The sequence below is a fragment of the Scylla paramamosain genome, chromosome 7 (genome assembly GCF_035594125.1).
Source record: "Scylla paramamosain isolate STU-SP2022 chromosome 7, ASM3559412v1, whole genome shotgun sequence".
In the NCBI taxonomy this organism is placed as follows: domain Eukaryota; kingdom Metazoa; phylum Arthropoda; class Malacostraca; order Decapoda; family Portunidae; genus Scylla; species Scylla paramamosain.
In genome coordinates, this window is record NC_087157.1 from 23121295 (window position 1) to 23149176 (window position 27882).

The window sequence follows — 27882 nt, forward strand, 5'->3', positions numbered from 1 at the left end:
GGCCATTTTATCATTATATCTCAGAAGAGGGTGTAGCAGCCAAAGGGTTAAGACTATCATTTCTACCGTAGTTGCACTCGTAAGTAAAAATAAATAAATAAATAAGTAAATAAATAAATAAATAAAACCGCAACTGGCATGGCTTCCTTTGCATCTAAAACATTACCTTTACTTTATTCTACCAAAGTTTGCTCGCGTTGGCTTCTTATTAACAGCCCTTCTCGCTGGTGTCACTTTCGGGTCCTCGAAGACAAATTTACTGTACTACCTCTAGCACTCACGTGCACAACCTTGACGGTAGCCCTGGATCCACGCAGTCTAACGGGGAGAGGATGACACATTGACATCATATGCTGGCCCTGAACACCCTGTAGAGCCTGTAACGTCTGCAATACCGCAGCTAGCGTGAACAGGGCCCTACAGGTGAACACTGGACCTAAATGTAGTACTAAAATAAAACTAAAAAGTACTAAAATAGTCCTAAATTAGTACTAGATAACTGGATTATAATGAGATAGTGGAATGAGGACTTAATGCCATACTTAACTGAAGAGGTCGAAATGAGAAGAAAACGAATTCATCATGACCTACACACAACTGCTACTACTAACATTATCATCATCAACGACAATCTTTAAAAAAAATATAAAAAATGTTTACTACTGCTATTATTACTACCTGATGCAGATCCTTCCCCCCCCCCCTCCCCCAAGTGTGTAATAATTATGGGCCAACATTGCATGTTTTTGGGAAGATGTGGGAAATATGTAGATACAAGAATGGCTGTAGGAAGTCTGAACCAACCCTCCCTGACTGGAACACCCCAATGAGAGATGAACACTTGACATGCATACATACAAAAGTACCTGAGTACTAATGCAACATTTTGTTGAGCTGAAAAGAAAGATTAACTTTGTATTAGTACATAATGAGAGAAACAAAAGTCAGCTTGTGCTCTTTAATATGCCATAAACAAATTACAGGTAGAAAAAGCCAATGCTTGGCTATACTTCATTTTATCTATAATGCATACTAGTATATTTCAACCTCAGGATAATACAAACAGTAGACAGAGAGCAAATCTGCAGTCAATAAACAACAGGTTCTGGGACAGTGCAAAACGTTGGAGGGCAATGGGCAGGGATTCCTTAGGTGTCTTGGGAATGCATTCATGAAAGTGTGATTCAAGTTCTTCAGTAGGAAATGGCTTCATAACTCACGAACATAGTGGAGGCAGAATGCTACAGCAATTATCATCACTCCAATACCATTGAATATATATATATATATATATATATATATATATATATATATATATATATATATATATATATATATATATATATATATATATATATATATATATATATATATATATATATATATATATATATATATATATATATATATATATATATATTTTTTTTTTTTTTTGTGGGCACAAGAACTTAACTTTTGTTTGTAAAATACAGTCCTGCATTCTTAATAAGTTCTGCAAATTAATTAATAGATAATTGTTTAGTTGACAGTTGCAGGAAGATCTTTGCCTTAGGGGATTCAGTGAATGTGCAAGCCTTAAGCATTGCTGTGAGGCTTGATGGGTTGGGCTTCCCCTAAACAGGTTGATGACTGCAGATACATCACTGGATACATACATGGCTGCAATACTAAACTGTAGAGCACTGATAAATATGCTGCTCAAAAAGCCACAGCCTGATGCACCTCATACTTTCTCCATGAGATCCACAGTCCCCTGTGCTCACCATCACAAGCTGATGGCTGCACCTGGATATGAAAATATTTAAGTACAGAATGTACTCTGCTGTTTTCCTCAAATACATATACAGAAGTAAAAGACTGAGCAGCACAAGTAGATAAAGTCAAGACATCAAACTTGAAACAAATACAACATTGAACTCATTTACTTTATAATCAATATTTTTTTTAATATCTCAACATTTTCTTTTATGAACATAAATATAGGTACATGTGCTTCAAAAGGTAAATTTACATAATTCATAATATACAATAAAAAAATTCCAATACCTTACATGAATGTTGAGAATCTAGGAATTTGATAGGGTTAACAAATATCAAGCATTCACTTCAGAAATCTTACAGTATAAAAAGAGAGCATTAGCTATCCTATTTCTTGTGGCTAGACTATCTTTGGTAACTGCATGATGGTAAGCTCAATAAGTATAACCTGCTTGATGCACATACGAAGCTTCCAACCACTCTCAAAAGTTTTAAACGACACATGCATGTCCTCGTGTCTTGCACAAGGATCAGACACTGTGGAGATCACTGCTTGAACACCTCTCAGCACTACAGCATAAGACCAGACCTAAGTATACTTGTGGTTAGGAAATGGAAGCAACTGGGTGAATAGAATGATGACAGTGAGGAACAAGATATGAAATAGGATCAAACATAATGTGGCATGCATGGTAATGTCCTTGATGGTTTGTGTTGGCGTAAGAAGGCAGTTAAGGTAATAGTACTGTAACACACTAACCATGACTTTCTTTATCAGTACAAGACACACTCAGACATGGCAGGTTCCCTCCACAGCTTGATCTGACATAACCCAAAGCATTAATTAAGCACACAAGCAGCCTACCTACTGTAAACTGCAGAATATAATGAAGCCTGCCACAAAAGCTGATGAACCTCATGCAAGAAAGAATCTTGCTTCAAGATTGCACACTAAAAAGTTAAACATTCTATTCAAAACAGGTTCCTTTTCAACTGTAAAAATCTGCATCAAAAGAATATGTACAATATTATTCTTCACTGAAAATTTAAAAGTTTTTAGGTTGTGATTTTGTCATGATCAACTTTGCTTTGATTCAAGAGTTCGTAACCTTTGACTGGATTCTACCTTGCTGAGTATAATATATGAAGTGTGGATCATACTGTGGTATTTTCAGGCCAAGAAAAGTTAAAACAAGAAGTACTGAATAACCATTAATGGGGAAAACATACCATATCATCAAATAATATGTTTTGACATATATTATCATATATTTGTATTCTCATAGTAATGGATGCTTTACCATGAACATATCTGGATAAATATGAACAATGTATATACATCTTCACACTTATTCAAATGAATATGGTTATAATGTAAGTTATCATATACATAACTGAGCAAATGTGTGGCATCAATTATTTGAATTAAGTGGATGACTGAGTTAGTAATGCTACAGTCATAATGTAAGTTATCATATACATTACTGAGCAAATGTGTGCTTCAATTATTTGAATTAAGTAGTTGATTGAGTTAGTAATGCAAGATCACAAAAATATCTGGTCCATTTGGTTGGTGGGATGATGAACAGGGATGCAACCACAACCACAATGCAATGTCTTCCTCACACATGCAAACCTTTTCTGTTTCCAAAACAACATTCCTATGACAATGAAATAGGACTTAAGATTAAATTTACTTCACCTTTATCTTTACTAAAATTGATCTCACACTTGCCTTCCTGTAATAATTCCTTCCTGTCACTAATCTCAATGTTATAAGCCTTCAGTGGTACCAACTGATCTTCCAAGGCACTTGTTGGGGTGGGATAGAGTAGAGCTGTAATGGTTACTGGGGGAATGAAGGGCTTACTGATTTTTCACTTTAGATATCTATGTATTTTCAAAGCATTCTATATCTGATTAATTGAAATGTATTAAAGAACAAGTGTGTGCCAGACTACAGTGATCATATGGCACTACTGGTGAAGAAAAAAAAAAGAGAGGGATGGGGGAAGGGTCAGGACTCAAAGAGCAAAAGAAATGTTAGGAGAAAGTGCTTAGCTTGGGTGTAGAACATAGATGTGAATTGAATATGAGATAAAGTTGGAGAGAGATGGGACATTTAGAAAGATTTTGTTAAATAGTATGCAGTGACATGTCTGGTAGTCAGCAGTGGCACAACAAGCTCCCACTGTGCACTTTATACTACCATTATTTACTGAACACAAGCCTTTAGTCTCTGGCTTTGGTGGTAAGTGAACCAATTTTGTTTGTATAAAAAGACTGTATAGTAGTTGCATCATACTATGATGACCCATTATTGTGCTTATCCTCTCATTCACAGGAATAATGCAGTGCTCATGGATGTCTAAGGGGAATAATAAATTTGGTTAGCTGTGGGAGGTGAATTGTTTGCACCAGATGAGCTTTTGGTCTCAGAAATTTACCTTCACAATACACAATCACTCATGAATAATATATCTTTATTTACAATTTACTCAGAAACATTTACATCAATTCACATTAAGTATCAACTTAGCATATATGGGAGATGCAAGTAGACAGTGTAATATGTAAATCTGTTAAGAATTGAGGCAGCTTGGCCATAATGAGAGGATGAAAAGTGAGGAGATTGTGGAGAGAGAGAGAGAGAGAGAGAGAGAGAGAGAGAGAGAGAGAGAGAGAGAGAGAGAGAGAGAGAGAGAGAGAGAGAGAGAGAGAGAGAGAGAGAGAGAGAGAGAGAGAGAGAGAGAGAGAGAGAGAGAGAGAGAGAGAGTCTACATGAGTGACATCAAGGATCCTGACAGGATGGGATGGCACTTGAAAGACAGAGGGATAGGATAAAGGAGTTCATACAAGTATGAATGAGAGGTTACTAGAAAAAGAAGGCTTGAACAAGCAAGAGGACTGTGTGTAGATAGGAAGGGGTGCTGGCTCTGCTCCTAAGGCCACCCCCCTTGGAAGACACTCATATAGCAAGCAAGGAATCAGAGAGATAGCAGAACTAAACATGGAAGACCTGAAGTAAAGCACATTTACAAATTATGTTGATATACCTCTGTGAGAATTACTCATCAAGCACAATGCTATTCTAAATAGAGAAATTTAATATGAATGCCTGAAAGTTGAATGCTAAAAGATTCATGCAGCTCAATGTCAACTGTTTTTTCTCTACAAAAGCACCATTTCAGTTTATGAGACACTGATCTGGAAATGAACTAGCTACAAATATACTGTTTATTAATCTATATTCAACAAACTTTCCTTTAGTTATGAAAAAAGGCAAAAAGCAAAACATCTCAATTTCTCAGCAAACATTTTTGCCAGCTGCCTATCACTACCACTGCCTTCTCATGCACCATGTAGGCTTAGCTGGTTATATATCTAAGATTACTCCACAATGCTACTTACAGTGTCCAATCATACAAAATATGACTGACAGGTCTGTTATGACTGGTGAACAAAGAAGCCTGAGCTGTTTTGGATACTGTTTACACACACATTTTTAATATCATTCACTCATCAGATAGGTTTACTAATAGGGCTTTTACTTCATCATCTAAGACTAGGAATAGTAAGTATGCTTTTGGTGTATGTATAGTGACAGTGATCATGAAATTCAAAATGATTAATAGCAATACATCCCAAATGAACTGTGTAGGCAATTCCCGAGGTGATAATTCAAATTGTCAGCCCCATGGTGGTTCCAGGATGCAACCTAATCACCATACAATGATGTATGCATTCCTGTTCTCACTACTGATGCAGATCACCATATACACTAGGAGGAGAATAAATGCCTTCTACTTGCTACTGCTTAATGAACCTAGCCAAGCTTAGTGTACTTCAAATGTATGCTTTACAATACAGTTTGTGGCAAGCTGTTATAGTGTACTGGTTGCATGTAAGTATGAAAGCAAGAATGTTCAAAAAATGTCTGCAAATATTCATCTAACTACATCATATCTTATGAAGGACGGCAGGTATGAAGGCTTCTGGCAATGATGTGCATAATACAAGTTTACAAGTGAACCCCAGCTTTCAAGTACTGAAACACCATGAATTCATGATAATACCCAAGTCAGATATGTAAATGATGAATTAAAGAGTTCAAACTTTAGTTTGCAAGCAAGGAAAACAATTCTATGATAGTTTTGTACATTCTAAAGAAAATATTGTCCCCCAATAAAACTAATAGATAATTAAATATGAAAATCATCAAAGTTTTAAAATAACACAGTGTAACCTAAAATGGGAAACTTTTCAAAATTCTCTGATAACATTATAAACTTCATAATTTATAGAAACACTCTGTGTTCTTTTCTATTATGATGATTTAGTGATAAAAATCTTTCCTAGCAATACATCAGTATATTATACATTCATTAGTACATATATCTGTATCATATATCCATAAAGGCTTTTAAGTAAAAAATTGTATGAAAATCTAAGTATAGTATTTTTACTATAAAAAACTTTTATATTTATCACTGTACCTCCTCAGTTTACTGTACAGCATACAGTACATTATGAAAATATCAAACAATATAATTACACTGGATGAAAGAAGAAGTAAACCTCAGATCTCATGAGTAATAATCCAATTTTCTTTCCATTTCCCCTCTTTCTTCAACTAGAAATTTGTACATCTCTCCAGTGTGCATCACAGTACCTCATGAACAATAGCTCATCAAAGAAAGACTGTACCTATCTCCCTGCTGAGGTGAGGTATGTTTCACATAAAACTTTGGTATAAAATCAACAAATACTATGCATATACGGTGAAAGCTCATACAAAATATACATACAAAACAATGGTCCCAATCTGGAAATATGAGTGCCTGCATGCTAAGTTCAAGTCTGCATTGCATTAACTTACTGTAATTAAGTCAAGTAGTGTATCAAACAAAACATAGTAATCCTGGTAGGCTTGAAAGTTTTCTTTGGCATTGTTGGTGACTACTGCTCATGCTTGAGGTAAGCGCTGCTCAATGATGACAGGAACCACTGCAAAGAAAATAAGTTGAGTTCAAAATATTAAACTCCAATGGAAAAGCCAGATGCTGAACTATTACTGTATATGGTATTCTATTGCTTTGAGCTAGAAAGAATGCTATAAAATGCAGCAAGCCACAAGTACTAGCCCTATTGTCTTTTGAGATGTGCAGCCATGTAATATGTGCTAAGTATAGGTGGGTGTTGATGTGATAAGAAATTATCACAGTAATTTGTTATGATAATGATATTGGGTTATCAGTTATCCGATAATTATTTTCCCTGTGTTATTGATTCATTGGTATCGCCAATACTTTTGGTTCCAAACTAGCGATAATTGCTAATTTTAGTGGTTGGAAAATGAGCATGTTGAAGTTTCTAACTTTTAAAATCAACTCTAGTTATTTTACTTAAACCAGTACTTTTCACTAGTGAAGAGACAGGATAAACATTAAATTTGATTTTTTAAAGATTTTTCTAAGTTTTCTAAGATAAAGATAAAAATAAAGATTTGGGTTTACCTATTTTTTTACATAAAATATCAATATCATTATTGCTATTATCGGGGTTTTTTGTATTTATTGGTTATTGGTTATTGGGCAATAAATTTATTGCCAGTTATTGATTATTGGTTATTACTGATGAGATTATTGCTATCGATTTATTGGTTATCGTGATAAATTTTTGTCATTATCACGCCCAGCTATGGTACCAAGGGGGTATATTAAACAACTCCATAATTGGCAGTGTCTGTAGCTTGAGGGTATAAGAGAATATTGGTATTTGAAGCTGGCTGTGGAATATTGCATAATTTGCATATGTGGTTTGGAAAATGTGAGAGATTGCATTGCAGGAAAAACTTGAGTATGCAGGAAGTTTATTTTGCATGAGATGTTATTCATGCAGGAGACAAGGTTGGTATGTGCACTGCTGCTGGAGTTTGAAGAGACTGTAAAAGTGTAAGGGAAAAGTTTTATTTTTGTAAGAGGGACACTGGCCAAGGAGAGAGAGAGAGAGAGAGAGAGAGAGAGAGAGAGAGAGAGAGAGAGAGAGAGAGAGAGAGAGAGAGAGAGAGAGAGAGAGAGAGAGAGAGAGAGAGAGAGAGAGAGAGAGAGAGAGAGAGAGAGAGAGAGAGAGAATGCCAGTCCCATAAAAGGGTCCAAAGTGGTAGTAAAAAATTGAAGGATAAGTGTCTTGAAACCTCCTTCTTGAAGGAATTCAAGTCACAGGAAGGTGGAAATACAGAAGCAGGCAGGGAGTTCCAGAGTTTACCAGAGAAAAGGATGAATGATGGAGAATATTGGTTAACTCTTGCATTAGAGAGGTGGACAGAATAGGGGTGAGAGAAAGAAAAAAAAGTCTTGTGCTGTGAGGCCATGGGAGAAGGGGAGGCATGCAGTTCAAGATCAAGATCAAGATCAGACATCTCAGAAGAACTACAGGCCAATTGCATTAGTGAATACAGTAGGTAAAGTTTTCAGTGCAGTGTTGAATGAGAGACTGTGTAAATGGATTGAGAGAGCTGGAGTGCTGGGTGAAGAACAGAATGGTTTTCGTAGGGACAGGAGAGCTGAGGACAATATGTTTGTGGTGAATGAAATGATTGAGAAGAAAAAGAAGGATGGGGGTAAATTGTACCTAGGTTTTTTGGATATAGAGAAAGCTTATGATAGAGTGAACAGAGAAATGTTAGGTAGAGTCTTAGAAAAGATTGGATTGAGTGCAAAGATAGTTAACGTAGTGCAAAGTATGTATGTGGACACAAGAGCTAGATACAGGCTAGGAGACATAGAAACAGACTGGGTGAAGAGTGAGAGAGGAGTTAGGCAGGGCTGTATATTGTCACCAACCCTTTTTAGCCTGTATACAGAGGAGCTAGCAGCCAGGATGAGAAGAATGAATGTAGGGGTAAGTGTGGGGAATGATAAAGTATGTGTGCTCCTTTATGCAGATGATGTAGTTGTTATGAGTGAATCGGCAGATGAGCTTCAAAGTTTGTTGGATGTAGTGGATGGCTATGGTAAAGACTTTGGAGTAAGGTTAAGCAGTGAGAAAAGCAAAGTAATGATTGTGAATAGATCAGAGGATGAAAGTAATGTGGTATGGAGACTTGGAGAGAATGAGTTGAGACAGGTGCAAGAATACAAGTACTTAGGGATGTGGATGAGTCCTAGTGGGTGTGCAAAGGCAAAGAATGAAAAGATAAGTATGGTAAACCAGTGGGTAGGTCGATTGGGAAGCGCGGCAAGGATGAGAGCAAGTAAGTATGATGTGTTGAGAGAAGTGTGGAAGAGTGTGGCTGTGCCATGTATAATGTATGGTATGGATGTGATTGCATGGAATGAAAGTGAAATTGATAAGTTAGAAGTGGGCCAGAACAAAGTAGCAAGGATGGCACTGAGTGCACCGAGGTGCACAGCAGTTGAAGCCTTGAGAGGTGACATGGGATGGAGCACCTTCAGAGAAAGACTGACAAAAGCCACACTTAGGTACAAGATTAGGCTTGAGAGAATGGATGATGCAAGAATAGCAAGGAAGGTGTACCTGTGGAATGAAAGTGGAAGCAGATGGAGGAAGAGATGCATGAGAATGACAGACAGGAATGGATTGCAAGTTGTGTGGGCGATAAGAATGGCTGGGAGGAATCAAAATGAGCGTGAATGGGTGGTAACAAGAGGAGGAAGAGTGGGAGCCGAATGGGATGTGAGAAAATGGAAGAATGAGATAGACAAAGAAGTGAAATGTGTGGGACTGAATGAATGGAAGAATGAGATGGAAAGAAAGAAGACCCTGGAATGGTACAAGGAGAAAGAGGCCCCGAGGTATGAAAGGTGGTATGATGGAAGCCTGGGCGGTGATCTTCTCTTCCGAGCGAGGGCACAGTGTATGGATGTGAATGCAAGGAGTTACAGGTGGTCTGAGTCCCGCAGCAAAGTGTGCCAGATGTGTGACATGGGAGAGGATGAGACGGTGGAACATGTGGTGCTGGAGTGTGTGCAGTATGCCAGAGACAGGAATGAGATGATGCAAGTGATACTGACTGAGTTAGGGCATGATAGGAATGAAAGAGTGGAGAAGACAGGAAAGGAATGGATGGTGTTGTTGCTGGGACTGTGTAGAGAGGCCAATGAAAGGATGATTGAGGCGGTGAAAGAGTTTCTGGAGAGAATGTGGCGTGCCAGGTGTATGAACAATTAGGATAGAGGATGCTGTTCGTTTCTCTTTTTTTTTTTTTTTTTTCCCCTTTCTACAGGAGTTGCCGATCCAAAGGCCTGGCTCAGGAGTGATCCTGTGCCACCTGTACCATCAAGATCAAGATCAAGATAGGTGGGTGTTGATGTGATAAAAAATTATCACAGTAATTTGTTACGATAATGATATTGGGTTATCAGTTATCCGATAATTATTTTTCCCGTGTTATTGATTCATTGGTATCGCCAATACTTTTGGTTCCAAACTAGCAATAATTGCTAATTTTAGTGGTTGGAAAGTGGTTTAGAGAAAGCTTATGATAGAGTGAACAGAGAAATGTTAGGTAGAGTCTTAGAAAAGATTGGATTGAGTGCAAAGTATGTATGTGGACACAAGAGCTAGATACAGGCTAGGAGACATAGAAACAGACAGGGTGAAGAGTGAGACAGGAGTTAGGCAGGGCTGTATATTGTCACCAACCCTTTTTAGCCTGTATACAGAGGAGCTAGCAGCCAGGATGAGAAGAATGAATGTAGGGGTAAGTGTGGGGAATGATAAAGTATGTGTGCTCCTTTATGCAGATGACGTAGTTGTTATGAGTGAATCGGCAGATGAACTTCAAAGTTTGTTGGATGTAGTGGATTGCTATGGTAAAGACTTTGGAGTAAGGTTTAGCAGTGAGAAAAGCAAAGTAATGATTGTGAATAGGTCAGAGGATGAAAGTAATGTGGTATGGACACTTGGAGAGAATGACTTGAGACAGGTGCAAGAATACAAGTACTTAGGGATGTGGATGAGTCCTAGTGGGTGTGCAAAGGCAAAGAATGAAAAGATAAGTATGGTAAACCAGTGGGTAGGTCGATTGGGAAGCGCGGCAAGGATGAGAGTAAGTAAGTATGATGTGTTGAGAGAAGTGTGGAAGAGTGTGGCTGTGCCATGTATAATGTATGGTATGGATGTGATTGCATGGAATGAAAGTGAAATTGATAAGTTAGAAGTGGGCCAGAATAGAGTAGCAAGGATGGCACTGAGCGCACCGAGGTGCACAGCAGTTGAAGCCTTCAGAGGTGACATGGGATGGAGCACCTTCAGAGAAAGACTCACAAAAGCCACACTTAGGTACAAGATTAGGCTTGAGAGAATGGATGATGCAAGAATGGCAAAGAAGGTGTACCTGTGGAATGAAAGTGGAAGCAAATGGAGGAAGAGATGCATGAGAATGGCAGACAGGAATGGATTGCAAGTTGTGTGGGCGATAAGAATGGCTGGTAGGAATCAAAATGAGCGTGAATGGGTGGTAACAAGAGGAGGCAGAGTGGGAGCCGAATGGGATGTGAGAAAATGGAAGAATGAGATAGACAAAGAAGTGAAATGTGTGGGACTGAATGAATGGAAGAATGAAATGGAAAGAAAGAAGACCCTGGAATGGTACAAGGAGAAAGAGGCCCTGAGGTATGAAAGGTGGTATGATGGAAGCCTGGGCAGTGATCTTCTCTTCCGAGCGAGGGCACAGTGTATGGATGTGAATGCAAGGAGTTACAGGTGGTCTGAGTCCCACAGCAAAGTGTGCCAGATGTGTGACATGGGAGAGGATGAGACGGTGGAACATGTGGTGCTGGAGTGTGTGAAGTATGCCAGAGACAGGAATGAGATGATGCAAGTGATACTGACTGAGTTAGGGCATGATAGGAATGAAAGAGTGGAGAAGACAGGAAAGGAATGGATGGTGTTGTTGCTGGGACTGTGTAGAGAGGCGAATGAAAGGATGATTGAGGCGGTGAAAGAGTTTCTGGAGAGAATGTGGCGTGCCAGGTGTATGAACAATTAGGATAGAGGATTCTGTTCATACTTCATACATGGATGGATAAGACCCATGTACAGAGTTAGCAGCTGGGGGGGAGAGATGAGAAAAACTGGCAGAGACATCTCAGAATGCCCAACTTCATAGAAGCTGTTTTTAGCTGGAGATAAAAATAAAATGTAAAGTTTCCAATTTAGATTTAGAGGGGGACAGTTGAGTGATATTGAAAAAGACAGGATAGTTGTCTGGAAGGTTTTGTTGAGTTGATAAATGAAGGAATTGATTTTTGAGGCATTGAACAATGCTAAGTTTGCTCTGCTCCAATCAGAAATTTAAGAGAGATCAGAAGTCAGGCCTTCTGTGGCTTCCCTGCATGAACCCTTCATGAAGGGTTGGACGTCCGAAAAGACATGGAAAAGTGCAGGGTGGTATCATCAGTGTAGGAGTGGATAGGACAATAAGTTTGGTTTAGAAGTTCATTGATGAATAATAAGGAAAGAGTGGGTGACAGGACAGAACCCTGAGGAACACCACTGTTAATAGATTTTGGAGAATAACAGTGACCGTCTACCACAGCAGCATTAGAATGGTCAGAAAGGAAACTTGAGATGCAGTTACAGAGAGAAGTATAGAAGCTGTAGGAGGGAAGTTTGGAAATCACAGCTTTGTGCCAGACACTATCAAAAGCTTTTGATATATCCAAGGCAGCAAAAGTTTCACCAAAATCTCTAAAAGAGGATGACTAAGACTCAGTAAGGAAAACCAGATCACCAGCAGAGCGGCCTTGATGGAACCCATACTGGCGATCAGATAGAAGGTTGTGAAGTAATAGATGTTTAAGAATCTTCCTATTGAGGATAGATTAAAAAACTTTAGATAGGCAGGAAATTAAAGCAATAGGACGGTAGTTTGAGGGATTAGAATGGTCATCCTTTTTAGGAACAGGTTGAATGTATGCAAAATTCCAGCATGAAGGAAAGGAAGATGTTCATAGACAGAGCTGAAAGAGTTTGACTAGGCAAGGTGAAAGCATGGAGGTACAGTTTTGGAGAACAATAGGAGGGACCCCATCAGGTCCACAAGCCTTCCGAGGGTTCAGCCCAGCGAGGGCATGGAAAACAACATTGCAAAGAATTTTAATAGGTAGCATGAAATAGTTGGAGGGCGGAGAAGAGGGAGGAACAAGCCCTGAATCGTCCAAGATAGAGTTTTTAGCAAAGGTTTGAGCAAAGAGTTCAGCTTTAGAGATAGATATGGTAGCAGTGATGCCATCTGGTTGAAATAAAGGAGGGAAAGAAGAAGAAGCAAAGCTATTGGAGATATTTTTGGCTTTATTCCAGAAGTCACAAGGGTAGTTAGATCTTGAAAGATTTTGACACTTTCTGTTAATGAAGGAGTTTTTGGCTAGTTGGAGAACAGACTTGGCATGGTTCCAGGCAGAAATAGAAAGTGCATGAGATTCTGGTGATGGAAGGCTTAAGTACCTTTTGTGGGCCACCTCTCTATCATGTATAGCATGAGAACAAGCTCTATTAAAAGAAGGTTTGGAAGGTTTAGGTTGAGAAAAGGAGAGAGGAATGTACGCCTCCATGCCATACATCATCACCTCTGTTATATGCTCAGCACACAAAGATGGGTCTCTGACATGGAAGCAGTGATCATTCCAAGAAAAATCAGCAGAACACCTCCACTGGTCCCCCCAACTAGCAGAGGCAAAATGGCAGAGGCACCTTCGCTTAGGGGGATCCTGAGGAGGGACTGGAGTGATAGGACAAGATACAGATATGAGATTGTGATCAGAGGAGCATAAGCAGAAGGATTAGAGGTCAGGAAAAGATCAAGAATGTTGGGTGTATCTCTAAGATGGTCAGGAATATGAGTAGGGTGTTGCACCAATTGCTCTAGATCGTGGAGGATAGCAAAGTTGAAGGCTTGTTCACCAGAATGGTCAGTGAAGGGAGAGGAAAGCCAAAGCTGGTGGTGAACAATGAAGTCTCCAAGAATGGAGATCTCTGCAAAAGGGAAGAGAGTCAGAATGTGCTCAACTTTGGAAGTTAAGTAGTCAAAGAATTTCTTATAGTCAGAGGAGTTAGTTGAGAGGTATACAGAACAGATAAATTTAGTTTGAGAATGACTCTGAAGTCGTAACCAGATGGTGGAAAACTCAGAAGATTCAAGAGCATGGGCACGAGAGCAGGTTAAGTCGTTGCGCAAATAAACACAACATCCAGCTTTGGATTGAAAATAAGGATAGAGAAAAAGGGAACAGAAAAGGGGCTACTGTCAGTTGCCTCAGACACCTGAACTTCAGTGAGGAAAAGAAGATGAGGTTTAGAAGAGGAGAGGTAGTGTTCTACAGATTGAAAATTACATCTTAGAACGCGAATGTTGCAGAAGTTAATGAAGAAAAGGTCGAGGGGGGTGTCGAGACATTTAGTCAAAAGAGCAGTCTGCCCTGGGGACATTTGTGGTCCACTCCCCAGATGGGGACTCTGAGGCTGGTGTAGGAGTCACCATGATAATTTTGAAATTTTGAGTGAAGGGTGTGTGTGTTATCAGGTGCTTGTAGTTTTGTGAGGAGGAAGAGAGTTGTCTTTAGAGGGTAGGCTGTGACCCTTACTGGTTAGTCTTAACTGAAATGGTAGCAAGCTGCATGAATACAACAAAGTGCTGAGGTGAATTAAGTTCCTGAAGTGTTTTAATGCTCTCTATAAACATTCCAAGTCAAGTTTTGAAGGAAAAATTAGAATACAGCATTGTTTCAGAGAATGCCACTGAAGGTGATTAAGAATAAAAATATTTGTTACAACTTTTGCATTAGTAAGCTTAGAAAAATTCAGAATAAAAGTAACCTGAAAGTAAAGTGTAGGCATGGAAAGAAAGAATGTAAGTTCAGATGAGTAGAAATCTGCTATTGGACAATCTTCTGATTTCCAAGAAGTGCATATGAAGGGAAGCAGCCAGTAAACATTAGAGAAAAGCCACGCTGACACAATATGTAAACATGCAAAATAACAATTACATCAAAGCATAAAAGCTAGAGAAAAGCCAAGCTGACACAATATGTAAACATGCAAAATAACAATTACTTCAAAGCATAAAAGCTATTAGCTTTTATGCTTTTTATTTAGCATAAAAGCTAAAGAAAGTAAAGTGTAGGCATGGAAAGAAATCTGCTATTGGACAATCTTCTGATTTCCAAGAAGTGCATATGAAGGGAAGCAGCCAGTAAACATTAGAGAAAAGCCAAGCTGACACAATATGTAAACATGCAAAATAACAATTACATCAAAGCATAAAAGCTATTAATCACAAATCTGTGCAGCAAGAATGTGAATAGTATTTTCCTATGTTATTAATTCCAAAGGACCACCTTCATATTATAATACTTAAAAACCCACATAATGTACTGTATCTGGCTATGAAATTGGTGGAAATACCTGCATCGTTGAATCTTCAAATGGCACCTGGACATAAAATGTGGTAGGCTCCATTGGTATGGTGCTAGGATAGCATGCAGTGCTCACGCCAGAGGGTTCTACTGGTGTGCTCGCTGCTTCATAACTCTGTCTGGAACTTTTGTTATAACTCATGTTACCAGATGCTATGTTAGTTCCCACTCTACTCAAATTACTGGTTGCTGGTTTTAATGTGACAGTTTTTGCCACTCCTTCAGTAATGTCTTTACCAATCTTGCCAAAGGTAATTCCTATTGACCCAACAACACCAAAAATGCTTTTCTTAGGAGTAGGGTTTTTTCTAGGGGGTTTACTACTGTGCTGTGGTGCGCCAAGCAAAGTGCTACTGGGACTCCTTTCATGCATTTGATCAGCAGGCACTCGTGCATGTTGCTGACTTACATGTGCTTGTTGTTCAGAGCTTATTGGCACTACTTTAGTACTGTTTCCACTGCCAAACACGCCAAGAACGCGTTTCTTTTCCTGCTTCACAGTCAGACGCAGGCCACTGGGAGTAAGTATGGGAGGCTCAGACATCTCATCAAAACTGTGAACCCACTCAACCTAAAGAGGGACCAATACATTAAGAAAATTTATCCAACTGAAAAAAAATAAATAAATACAAAATAAATAAATAAATAAATGGAATACAAAATTATATAAATGAAGCAGTATAGTCAACTCATGGGCACAATTTTATCAACATTTTTTATCAAAATATGTTGATTCCAGTCACATTAATTCTTTCTACATAATTAGCTCATTATTTTCTCTCACTTTGTTAGCTTAATTTCATCCAATACCTTTTTTATATGACAGTTTTACAATCAAGACAGGCTTACTCAGATTCTTATTCTTGTAAACTCACTTAACGGAACAGCCATGGTAGAAGAGTTTCTGCATATATCTGTATACTGGCTTTATATTTAAAAGTTTCATTCCTTTCACTTCAGTACCCAGCCATCTCTCTCTCTCTCTCTCTCTCTCTCTCTCTCTCTCTCTCTCTCTCTCTCTCTCTCACACACACACACACACACACACACACACACACACACACACACACTTCAGTAATCTATCCTCACTTTACAGGGTCAAGTGAGGGTATATGTTATATCTGTATGAGGAGAAAAACCTTACTAACAAATCTGATGTAATTATCTTTTGACTTATCCTTTGTATTCTATTTTATGGAAAGATAGCATGGCATCCAAACCTTGAGGTGTCCCAGGATGTCATTGCGGGAAATCTGCATCACTCTTTTGTTTGTTGCCAAAAGCACAGACTTGCTGGAGGTGATATTGGCGTGTGCCACATACACATCTGTCTTGGCGTAACGTCCTTTCTCAAGTTCCTGCAAAGTCAGTAATAGTATCATCAATATCCACTGACATTAATCACTATCTTCCAAGGGGAATGGAGACAGAGATGATCACAACTTCAAGGATCTTATCTTGAATAGGGGCAGAGTACATTTCTAAGGTTAATAGCACTACTATACCACTTGGCTCACTCATGATAGGCCTGGATGAAGGCAAGCCAGGTAAAAAGCAATGAAATGGGCATTAACAAAGACAAATACTTTGTGCAGTTAATTGCTACACAAGTAAAATGTACAAATTTTAAAAGTACTATGTAAATAACGTAACAACCAAACAAAACATTCAGGGTAGCTGGGCAGTGTCCAGTATGTATTGGTTTCATTGAAAAGGAAGAAGAAATTAAGGTACATGCAGAGTGGCTCCAGGCTGGCTGATGTCAGAAAGTCAATCAGGAATTCAGACAGCAGCTGCCTGCCTTGCCTCACTGCACCTGCTCACCATCACCTTCACTCTCGTTGGTTTTTACTACCTTTACTTTCCACCTGCTGTGCTGTCACTCTTGGTGGTTTTCTGTTGTTACTGTTATCATGACTTGTTTTCATGTCTTTCATGAGCAACTAAAACAACAATAATGTGTCTCACCTGAAGCATCTTGGCACCTTGAGCAAAGTGTTGTACGTAGGGACGAATCACACCATCTGCTGCAATGAATCTGGCAGGTCGCTGCCGTACTATCTCTTCAGTTGAGTCTGTTGCTCTGTGGTGATGGTTAGCATACTATCAAGTTACAGCACAGTGATCATAAACAGCTTCTTGGATGTATGTTATGGCCTGAGTGTCAAGACTGAATTTCATGGTCAGATGTGGAAGACTGAAGTGACAGTTTTGTGTGCTAAATGAATGTGTGAGGAAAACATGTGGAGGATATGTACTTGAGAAAATCAATCCCCTGCTGGAATCTCTTGCTGCCTAAAATTAATCCATAAAGAAGTAAGTGGTTAAGGATCATACAAGAACTGATTTCAGGGCTAAATTACAACTGTAGACAATCCACCTGCTGGTGCCAGTTATTCATTGAAACCGGAAGCTTGGCTGTTTCGTGAAAAGTTATAATTTTTAAACAAAGATTTGTACAAGAAATTGATTACATTATCAGAGGAAAAAACTATAAATGTATGACACTGAAAAGAATCACATCAACCTTCTTTTTTATGCAGATCAGTTTTTACCTTCAACAACAGCACTGACACCTGCAGTTTGCTTGGAAGCTTTGGCTCAGGTCAAATACAACAAATAAACAAAGAAGCTCACACAATCAAATGTTCACCATCAAGTCAAGCTGTGCAAACATGACAGTGAGCACAATGCCAATTGTTACTGGAATTTCAAGTTCCCTCTCAGAATCTAGTATGGACTGAAGGAACTGATGGAACATCAGCTGCTGGCAAATATATGATGAATCCATGGTACAAGTGTTAATGAATCAAGAACTTTGAGGTGAATGCTACATTTCATTGAGCAGTGGATAAAGCTTTTACAACTTGCCTCATGACAGCATCAAAGGAGCCACTGGCAAAGTCAATGACTCCTGAGGCTGGGCGAGTCACCAGCCCCACAACACCCTTGCCCATACCCTTGAAGAAACCCTCTACACCCTCTTCTCGGGCACCATCGATTGGCTTCAGGAAAACTCCAGTCACTCCATCAACCACTCCCTGCAAGATGGCATACTGACAGGTTGGTACTTGGAGCTATTATCAGTTAATTGTTCCACAGCAAAGTGTTCCAGACAAGTATGCTGCAAACATATCTATTTATTATAGTGTACACCTTATCATTATATTTTTACACATCCACAAACACATGAAGGAAGAATAAGGAAGCTACTTTCATATGATCCAAAAGAAAGATTGATCAGTGGTGTGCTGTCATTTCATTCTAATATATTCCTAACTAGTGACTGTGGCAAAGCTTTTATGGGACTAGCCCCTGTTGCTTAATGAGGTGATGGGGTCCTGAAAATCTTCATGAAGGGAGCCACAGAGGTGAAACTCATTACTACTTACAGTGACAATCCCTTTCCCTCCTCTGGCCAAAGTCTCTATGCCATCAGCAGGTTTGCGGTGCATGGCTTCCCTGCGTCTCTTCTGGTACTCATCATCTAGTGTTAAAGCTGCCACTCCTTTCCCTGAAGATTAACAGTAAAGCAAAAACTGTGATACACAACAATATGAACCATACATGTTCTAGGTTTCAGTCTTATTTTCATTTATTTATCAATTTTTTATGTATGAGGGGCACTGGCCAAGGGCAATAAGCTTGTGAAAAAAAAAAGGCCCACTGAGGTGCCGGTCCCTGCACAGAGTTGAATGCATTAGTAAAAAATTACTGGATAAGTGTTTTGAAACCTCCATCTTGAAAGAGTTCAAATCATAGGAGGGTGGAAATACTGAAGTAGACAGGGAGTTCCAGAGTTTACCAGAGAAAGGGATGACTGATTGAGAATACTGGTTAACTCTTGCATTAGAAAGGTGGACAGAATAGGTGTGAGAGAAAGAAAAAAGTCTTGTGCAGTGAGGCCATGGGAGAAGGGAAGGCATGCAGTTAGCAAGATCAGAAGAGCAGTCGGCATGAAAATAGTGGTAAAAGATAGCAAGAGATGCAACACTGCAGTGGTGAGAAAGAGGCTGTAGACAATCAGTTAGAAGAGAGGAGTTGATGAGACGAAAAGCTTTTAATTCCACCCTGTCTAAAAGAGTGGTATGAGTGGAGCCCCCCTTACATGTGAAGCATACTCCATACATGGATGGATAAGACCCATGTACAGAGTTTGCAGCTTGGGGGGAGGGGGTGTGAGAAAAACTGGCAGAGACATCTCAGAATGCCCAACTTCATAGAAGCTGTTTTTTAGCTGTAGATAAAATGTAAAGTTTCCAGTTTAGATTATAAGTAAAGGACAGACCAAGGATGTTCAACATAGAAGAGGGGGACAGTTGAGTGATATTGAAAAAGATGGGATAGTTGTCTGGAAGGTTTTGTTGAGTTGATAGATGAAGGAATTGATTTTTGAGGCATTGAACAATACTAAGTTTGCTCTGCTCCAATCAGAAATCTAAGAGAGATCAGAAGTCAGGCATTCTGTGGCTTCCCTGTGTGAACTGTTTACTTCCTGAAGTGTTGGATGTCATTGAAAAGACATGGAAAAGTGCAAGGTGGTATCATCAGCGTAAGAGTGGATAGGACAAGAAATATAAAGATCACGAGATTCAGGTAATGAAAGGCCCAAGTACCTTTTGTGGGCCACCTCTTTATCATGTATAGCATGAGAACAAGCTGTGTTAAACCAAAGGTTTGGAAGGTTTAGGTCGAGAGAAAGAGCGAGGAATGTACACCTCCATGCCAGACACTATCACCTCTGTGTGCTTAGCACACAGAGATGGGTCTCTGACACGAAGGCAGTAATTATTCCAAGGAAAATCAGCATAATACCTCCTCAGGTCCCCCCAATTAGCAGAGGCAAAAATGGCAGAGGCACCTCTGCTTAGGGGGATCCTGAGGAGGGATTGGAGTGATAGGATAAGATACAGATATGAGACTGTGATTGGAAGAGCCCAATGGAGGAGATAGGGTAACAGCATAAGCAGAAGGATTAGAGGTTAGCAAAAGGTCAAGAATGTTGGGCATATCTCCAAAATGGTCAGGAATACAAGTGGGGTATTGCACCAGTTGTTCTAGGTTGTGGATGGTCAGTGGATGGTCAGTGAAGGGAGAGGAAAGCCAAAGCTGGTGGTGAACACTGAAGTCTCCCTGAATGGAGATCTCCACAAAAAGGGAAGAGAGTCAGAATATGCTATGGAAGTTAAGTAGTCAAAGAATTTCTTATAGTCAGAGGAGTTAGGAGAGAGGTATACAGCACTGATAAATTTAGTTTGGGAGTGATTCTGTAGTTGTAGCCAGATGGTGGAAAACTTGAAAGATTCAAGAGCATGGGCACAAGTCATTGTGCACATAGTCACAACATCCAGCTATGGATTGAAAATGTGGATAGAGAAATTAGGAGGGAACAGGAAAGGGGCTACTATCAGTTGCCTCAGACACCTGTGTTTCAGTGAGGAAAAGGAGATAAGGTTAAGTGGAGGAGAGGTGGTGTTCTATGGATTAAAAATCAGATCTAAAACCATGAATGTTGCAGAAGTTAATGAAGAAAAAGTTAAGGGGGGTGTCAAGACACTTAGGGTTGATATCAGAAGAGCAGTCCGACATGGGGACATTTGTGGTTCCCTCCCCAGATGAGGGATTCTGAGGTTGGTGTTGGAGTTGCCATGGTAATTTTGAATTTTGTGAGAAGAGTGTGTGTGTATAACTAGGTGTTTGTGTGAAGAGTTGTCTTTCAAGGGCAGGCTGTGACTGCCCTTTTGTGTTGTGAGACACAAAGGGAAATGTTCAGTGAGGTCACAGGTGAGTTTAATGATAAGTTCACAGCACCACCCGATCCACTGCTTTAAGCCTCACTGGGAGTAATTATTGTTTCGGCAGGTGTCTACTGCCTGCTCCTTATACAAAATCTATGATGTTAATGGTTTAAGGCACGGCTCACCCTCTGAAATATTAAAAAATAAAAAAAAATTCAAAATTGAGATTATAGCGGATTTGAAGTGTACATGTATGTGGGCAAATATAGGAACATGTATTTAAATGGCTGGAAAATTTTTACGCGCCCCACATGGCGGTTTAAAGGTCTGAGGGGCATAACCATTTAAAGGGTACGTGCGAGTATGGGCCTTGTTTCGCTGTGAATAAAGATAATTTTTCCTCGTTTTCTTCCATGTTTCAGTGTAATTCTAGACATACGTATGGCAAGACCAGCATGGTGCGCCTCTCGCTGTTTCCCCCTCATCGAGTGACTTAGTCACCTCAAAGCCACAGTCGGTGGATGTTATGTGCTGCTCGCCGTGGTTCACCTTGCTAATAAAAGCGTTTGTGCTACATTAGCTGGCTTGTTGATTGTTAGTCCCCTTCTAACATTCGCATATAAACACCATGCCACTAACTAAGAAGAAGAGGAGTAGTCAGCTTCAACCTGGGATCTGCAGCTGTAGGGATGGCGGTGGGAGAAAGCAGGATGGAGGCAGTGGAGATAAGGAAGAGAATGGACAGGAAGAGATTAGCTGGATCACTAACAGAAACTAAGAAGAAAGAAGAGATAAAAGAAAGGAAAATAAGGAAAGTGCAGGAGGAAGAGGAGAAGAAAGCAGCCGAAGGTGAAACATACGGCCCCGGGATTGGGGCAATGGATGTGTAGTACGTACACTACACCTGTCTGGTGAGCATTGCCATTGAGGAGAGGGAAGTTGCTCATTGCTGGTAAAACAAAACCTCTCTCTAAGGACTTGGTAATGTGAAGACACCCCAGCAGTGAGGCATTTTGCCGGTAAGGGCGAAAGAAGATGAAGAACAAGGCACCTGGACACGACACCAGGGTAAGTCAGTAGTGTTTTCATTTTTTTATTTTTTATTTTTATATTAGAATTATACACTGATTTGTTGTGTATATTATCAATATGAGTCAAAGAGCTTTGCATGTGAAAATAAAGCCAATCATGAAACAAATAGCTAAGTTACACTGTACTGAAATCTTTAAACGCCTGTATCTCAAAACTAAAAATGTCTACTTTCAAAAAATTATCAAATATTTAAAAATGGTTGAAACTTCCTGTAACTTTTCATGTTGATACATATTGGTTGTCCCTTCATCGTGTAAGTTAGTTTTTTTCGATAACGTGAAAAACTTGAGTAAAAAAATTTTATCGACGAAAAATAGTGATCAGCGCAACGTCGCACAAATCGTGCTTCTTATGGCCTTGATAACTCAGTACGTATTGGGAATTTTAAAAAAAGCAAACTTACACGCTCTCTGTATACTATTTGAGTATGAAGAAGCAGGTGTCTCTATGACAAAAAATAACACCAGAAAAAGCTTCGATGTAAAAAAAAGTTACGACATGATATGATCAGCCGGCATGACGTATTACATTCTCCTGCTCATGTAAAGTTGACAATTAGATACACAATATACCCTGAAAGTTTTACGTTGAAAGACTTTATACTTTCTTTTTTAATTAATTTTTTTGTGTCAGAGGGTGAGCCGGGCCTTAAGTGGCGATAAATTATTTTTTAAAGTTATGCAGTCAGTCAGTGTCAATTAACCTTTTCACACTTAATGAATAAGTTCTTATGTTTTGAGGAATTTGGATTTGTTGGGACCTTAACAACAGTTAGGCAAAAAGTATGACATGTGGTAACTTGCCAATTGTTCCTGTGATGCGAGACACGGCCCCAGCTGCCCCGCCAACAGTCTTGCCCATGAAGCTGGTCACGCCATACATCATGCCCTCAGCAAACTCTCCTGGACCCTCAATTGCTCCCTGAAAGTTGGTTCAGATGTTTGTACAATTTGCTGGATCAACTCCACCTTATTTGCTTATTCAGTGCAATGTTATAAGAAACTTTTCTCTTACAAATAATTAAATAAGAAAAGAGGGTTATAAATTAAGACAGAGGTCCTTTGACAATTCCAGTATCTCACTGGACTATGGAGGTCCTTGGATAATTTCAGTATTGCACTGCACTGTGTTATTTTCTTCATGAGGCTTAATTTCAGCAACTATAATGAGATTGCAGGAAAGATGTAGCTTAAACATCCTCAGCCAGAATCAAAATAAAAAAATAGCCATACTTCCATATCAAAGCAAGAATATGGCTATTAAACACTTTACTAATGGCAAGTTACTCAATATTTATGAAACTTTATTATGTTTTACCCTAGTAATTTATTATCATACCATCATGTCATCAATACTCAATGCATTATCACAAGCAAGCCAGTTGCTGTCACCCTTCATGTTGAATACCACATAAATGGCTTATTGTTCCTTGTAATGTGTTTACAAGTAATTGTAAGGATAGGCAAATGCTTAATGAAAGGGAGATATTTCAAAAGGAAGCAAGTATTTGTTTAAGTGAATGGAGATCTGATTTGGATTGGTGATAACTATAAAATCATGACATAAAATGGCAAAACTCAACCTAACCTAACCTTGCACAATTGTTAAGTGATAATAACTTTCTGCTTACTAATTTGAACATCAGGAATTCCTGAAAACAAATAAATAAACTATAATCCTCACCTGAAAAGGCTCATAAAAGAGATCCTCCACACCCTTGGTCAGTCCCACCACAAGGCCAAATGGATTACCAATAACATCCAGACCAAGAACCAGCACATACAGCTGCTTCACCACCTGGCCCTGGTAGTGGGCCACCATCTCCTGCACCAACTGATTCCAGCTCATCCACTGGTTCTGACGCTCCATATAGGCAAGCCTTTGTAAAAACATAATGCTTAATAAACTCATATGTATTATCTTTGTATATTTAGTAGTCACCTTTAATTTTTTTACTGAGATGGGCATAAAAAATAATAGCTATGGTTTCAGGAATGTTGCAAACTCATCCACTGGTTCTGATGCTCATGTTGGCAAGGCTTTGTAAAAATATAACGCACGATAAACTTATATGTGCTATTTTTGTCTATTTAGTCATCATCTTAAAATACTTACTGTGGCTGACATACAACACAACAATGATAGGTTCAGAGATGTTGCAATGCATACATGTCTTATTTACATACTTTACTACAATGTATAAAAAGCTTATATGTACTATTTTTTACATATTTAGTAGTCACCTTAAGTCTTTTACAGTGATGGGGCATAAAAAATAATAGAGTTAAAAAATGGTGCAATGCATACATGTCTTATTTACAATACTCTAACTTGTACCTGAAGACAACATCTTGGACTTCTGTGAGGGTGACTCCCACACTCTGCAGGAAGAGATGGATCACTTGGCTACCCACAGGTGCTGTTGATCCTGCATCTGCTGCTGACAGGGAGAAGCTCAGGTGCATCTGGAAGGATTGCATCAAGCTAGGTGGTTATGGTCTCTTTATCTCATGGAAATAAAGAATAACATGTAAAGTTTTGTTTAAGAAATGATTTGTTACAGGCTGAAATTTCTTGAATAAAGATGTTACAAGCATCCAAAAAAATATCATAAGGATAATAATCATAATATTTTTAATAAAAAAACTCCAACAAGAGTAAACACTTGTTTATACATTCATATTACTGATATGATGCAAAAAACTATCCATGCTCTAATTCTCAGTCATTTTCCTACACTGAGAAAAAGTTTTAAAGTTTTAAATATATGAAGTTCCAATGAAAATTCTTTTTTTTACTGTGTTCAAAGGTAAATGTGTTTGCTCTTTCAGTACATATGAAAATGTCAAGGAATAATTGTAATGGCATATTTCTGGTGTGTTGCAAGGTGAGGCATTAAGACAAACCTTGATTGGTGAGAGGTGCAGTGTGTCAAAGTAGTCTTTTCTCCCTTCACTGGCATGGCTCTTCACCATGGATGTTAAAGTTCCATGCACTATCTTTTCGTCTTTTTCATATTTTTCAACCTGAAATAAAGAGGAATGCTTGCCAAATAAAAGCAGTAATACTGTCATCTCCACCATCACTTTCACACTGAAGGGATTTGAAAGAAGGAAGAAAAGGGCATTGGGAAGCAAGCATACCATATTCTGCTTCTTGAACTCTGCCCCTTCAATTATCTAAGCCTTATGTAATCTGTGTATATAAAATACTTTTCAAAATCTCAATTTGTGATTCTGAGTTTTGCCCAACTTCCAAATCAGACGCTGAACAATCAATGTAGCATGAAGCATTTATAGTCAACTCTAGTCTCTAATGAAAACCATTAGGTCATTTAGAATATTGATTAAAAGAAAAAAAAATATGTAAACATACAGAATAGAGATCTGTAGACACTTCTCTGGTTGGGAGAAGTACTTCCATGACGGCATAGACAAATGGCAGCTCCACCTTAACATGGAACTCTTGAATGAGGAATGCCAGGTATCTGAACTGCGTCAGCATTGGTGAAATCATCTTCTGAGCAACACTGACTTCACAGAATGGTTTGGCAACTGGAACAAAATAAAAATTAGGATAATTTATCACAAAGGTAGGCATTACTATCAAAGGAAAAGTTAGAGTTATGTAATTTACGGAACTGTTTCACTCTTCATCTGCTGAAATTTCCTCTGAAGGTAATATTAGTTCAGAGACTTTGAGCACTTATCTAAATCTGCAAGCCTAAGTAGTTGTTACAAATGCAAGGACATGGTATTTAGAATATATACATCCCTAAAAAAAAAAAATAAATAAATAAAAAAAAGAATAATAAAAATAAATAGATAAATAAATAAATAAATAAATAAATAAATAAATAAATAAATAAATAAATAAATAAAAAACAAAAAAAGATTAGCAATTAATGCAAAACTGAAAAACTAAAAAATGGAGGGCTGTCTCTCATTCTGGAGCAGCCACCATACAATGCTTCAAAACCCATCTTTATCAAGACAGCCTTACAAGTTATGTGGTGTGTGTGACAGTAGACACCTGCCGAAACGATAATTACTCCCAGTGATATCTAAAGCACTGTTCAGGGGGTGCTGTGAACTTATCATTAAACCCAGCTGTGACCTCAATGAACGTTTCCCTTTGTGTCTCACAACACAAGGGGCAGTCACAGCCTGCCCTCTAAAGACAACTCTCTTCCTCCACACAAAACTACAAGCACCTAATAACACACACACCCTTCACTCAAAAAATTTTAAAATCATCATGGCGACTCCTACACCAGCCTCAGAGTCCCCATCTGGGAAGGGGACCATAAATGTCCCCAGGTCGGACTGCCTTTCTGTCGACGGCCCTAAGTGTCTTGACACCCCCCTCAACTTTTTCTTCATTAACTTCTACAACATTCGTGGTCTAAGATCTAATTTTCAATCTGTAGAACACCACCTCTCCTCTTCTAAACCTGATCTTCTTTTTCTTACTGAAACTCAGGTGTCTGAGGCAACTGACAGTAGCTCCTTTTCTGTTCCCTCCTACTTTCTCTATCCTCATTTTCGATCCAAAGCTGGATGCTGCATTTATGTGCGCAATGACTTAACCTGCTCTCGTGCCCACGCTCTTGAATCTTCCGAGTTTTCCACCATCTGGCTACGACTACAGAGTCACTCTCATACTAAATTTATCTGTGCTGTATACCTCTCACCTAACTCCTCTGACTATAAGAAATTCTTTGACTACTTAACTTCCAAAGTGGAGCACATTCTGACCCTCTTCCCTTTTGCAGAGATCTCCATTCTTGGAGACTTCAATGTTCACCACCAGCTTTGGCTTTCCTCTCCCTTCACTGACCATCCTGGTGAACTAGCCTACAACTTTGCTATCCTCCATGACCTAGAGCAATTGGTGCAACACCCTACTCGTATTCCTGACCGTCTTGGATATACGCCCAACATTCTTGACCTTTTCCTGATCTCTAATCCTTCTGCTTATGCTGTCACCCTTTCTTCTCTGTTGGGCTCCTAGGATCACAATCTCATATCTTTATCTTGTCCTATCGCTCCCATCCCTCTTCAGGATCCCCCTAAGCGAAGGTGCCTCTGGTGTTTTGCCTCTGCTAGTTGGGGGGACCTGAGGAGGTATTTTGCTGATTTTCCTTGGAATGACTACTGCTTCCGTGTCAGAGACCTGTCTTTGTGTGCTGAGCACATAACAGAGGTGATAGTTTCTGGCATGGAGGCGTACATTCCTCACTCTTTTTCTCATCCTAAACCTTCTATACCTTAGTTTAACACAGCTTGTTCTCGTGCTATACATGATAGAGAGGTGGCCCACAAAAGGTACTTAAGCCTTCCATCACCAGAATCTCATGCACTTTATATTTCTGCCTGGAACCATGCCAAGTCTGTTCTCCAACTAGCCAAAAACTCCTTCATTAACAGAAAATTTCAAAATCTTTGAAGATCTAACTCCCCTCGTGATTTCTGGCATCTAGCCAAAAATATCTCCAATAACTTTGCTTCTTCTTCTTTCCCTCCTCTATTTCAACCAGATGGCACCACTGGTATCACATCTATTTCTAAAGCTGAACTCTTCGCTCAAACCTTTGCTAAAAACTCTACCTTGGACGATTCTGGGCTTGTTCCTCCCTCTCCTCCACCCTCTGACTACTTCTTGCCACGTATTAAAATTCTTCGCAATGATGTTTTCCATGCCCTCGCTGGCCTAAACCCTCGGAAGGTTTATGGACCTGATGGGGTCTCTCCTATTGTTCTCCGAAACTGTGCCTCCGTGCTTGCACCTTGCCTAGTCAAACTCTTTCAGCTCTGTCTGTCAACATCTACCTTTCCTTCTTGCTGGAAGTTTGC

At 39.2% G+C, this 27882-nt stretch overlaps 1 protein-coding gene across 1 annotated transcript in view; it reads right to left on the reverse strand.

Annotated features, from left to right (window-relative positions):
- Positions 1–944: 944 nt before the first annotated feature.
- Positions 945–27882, reverse strand: part of LOC135101783 (intermembrane lipid transfer protein Vps13-like) — a 134332-nt gene continuing 107394 nt past the window's right edge. Inside the window, exons 60-70 of the mRNA XM_064006077.1 lie at positions 25403–25581; positions 24934–25053; positions 24365–24492; positions 23711–23906; positions 22831–22948; positions 18590–18711; positions 18069–18238; positions 17166–17280; positions 16418–16555; positions 15187–15768; positions 945–6765 (exon numbers count right to left, since the gene is read on the reverse strand). Of these exons, the coding sequence (XP_063862147.1) occupies positions 6718–6765; positions 15187–15768; positions 16418–16555; positions 17166–17280; positions 18069–18238; positions 18590–18711; positions 22831–22948; positions 23711–23906; positions 24365–24492; positions 24934–25053; positions 25403–25581 (1916 nt within the window). The 3' untranslated portion in view covers positions 945–6717. The remainder of the gene's footprint in view (positions 6766–15186; positions 15769–16417; positions 16556–17165; positions 17281–18068; positions 18239–18589; positions 18712–22830; positions 22949–23710; positions 23907–24364; positions 24493–24933; positions 25054–25402; positions 25582–27882) is intronic.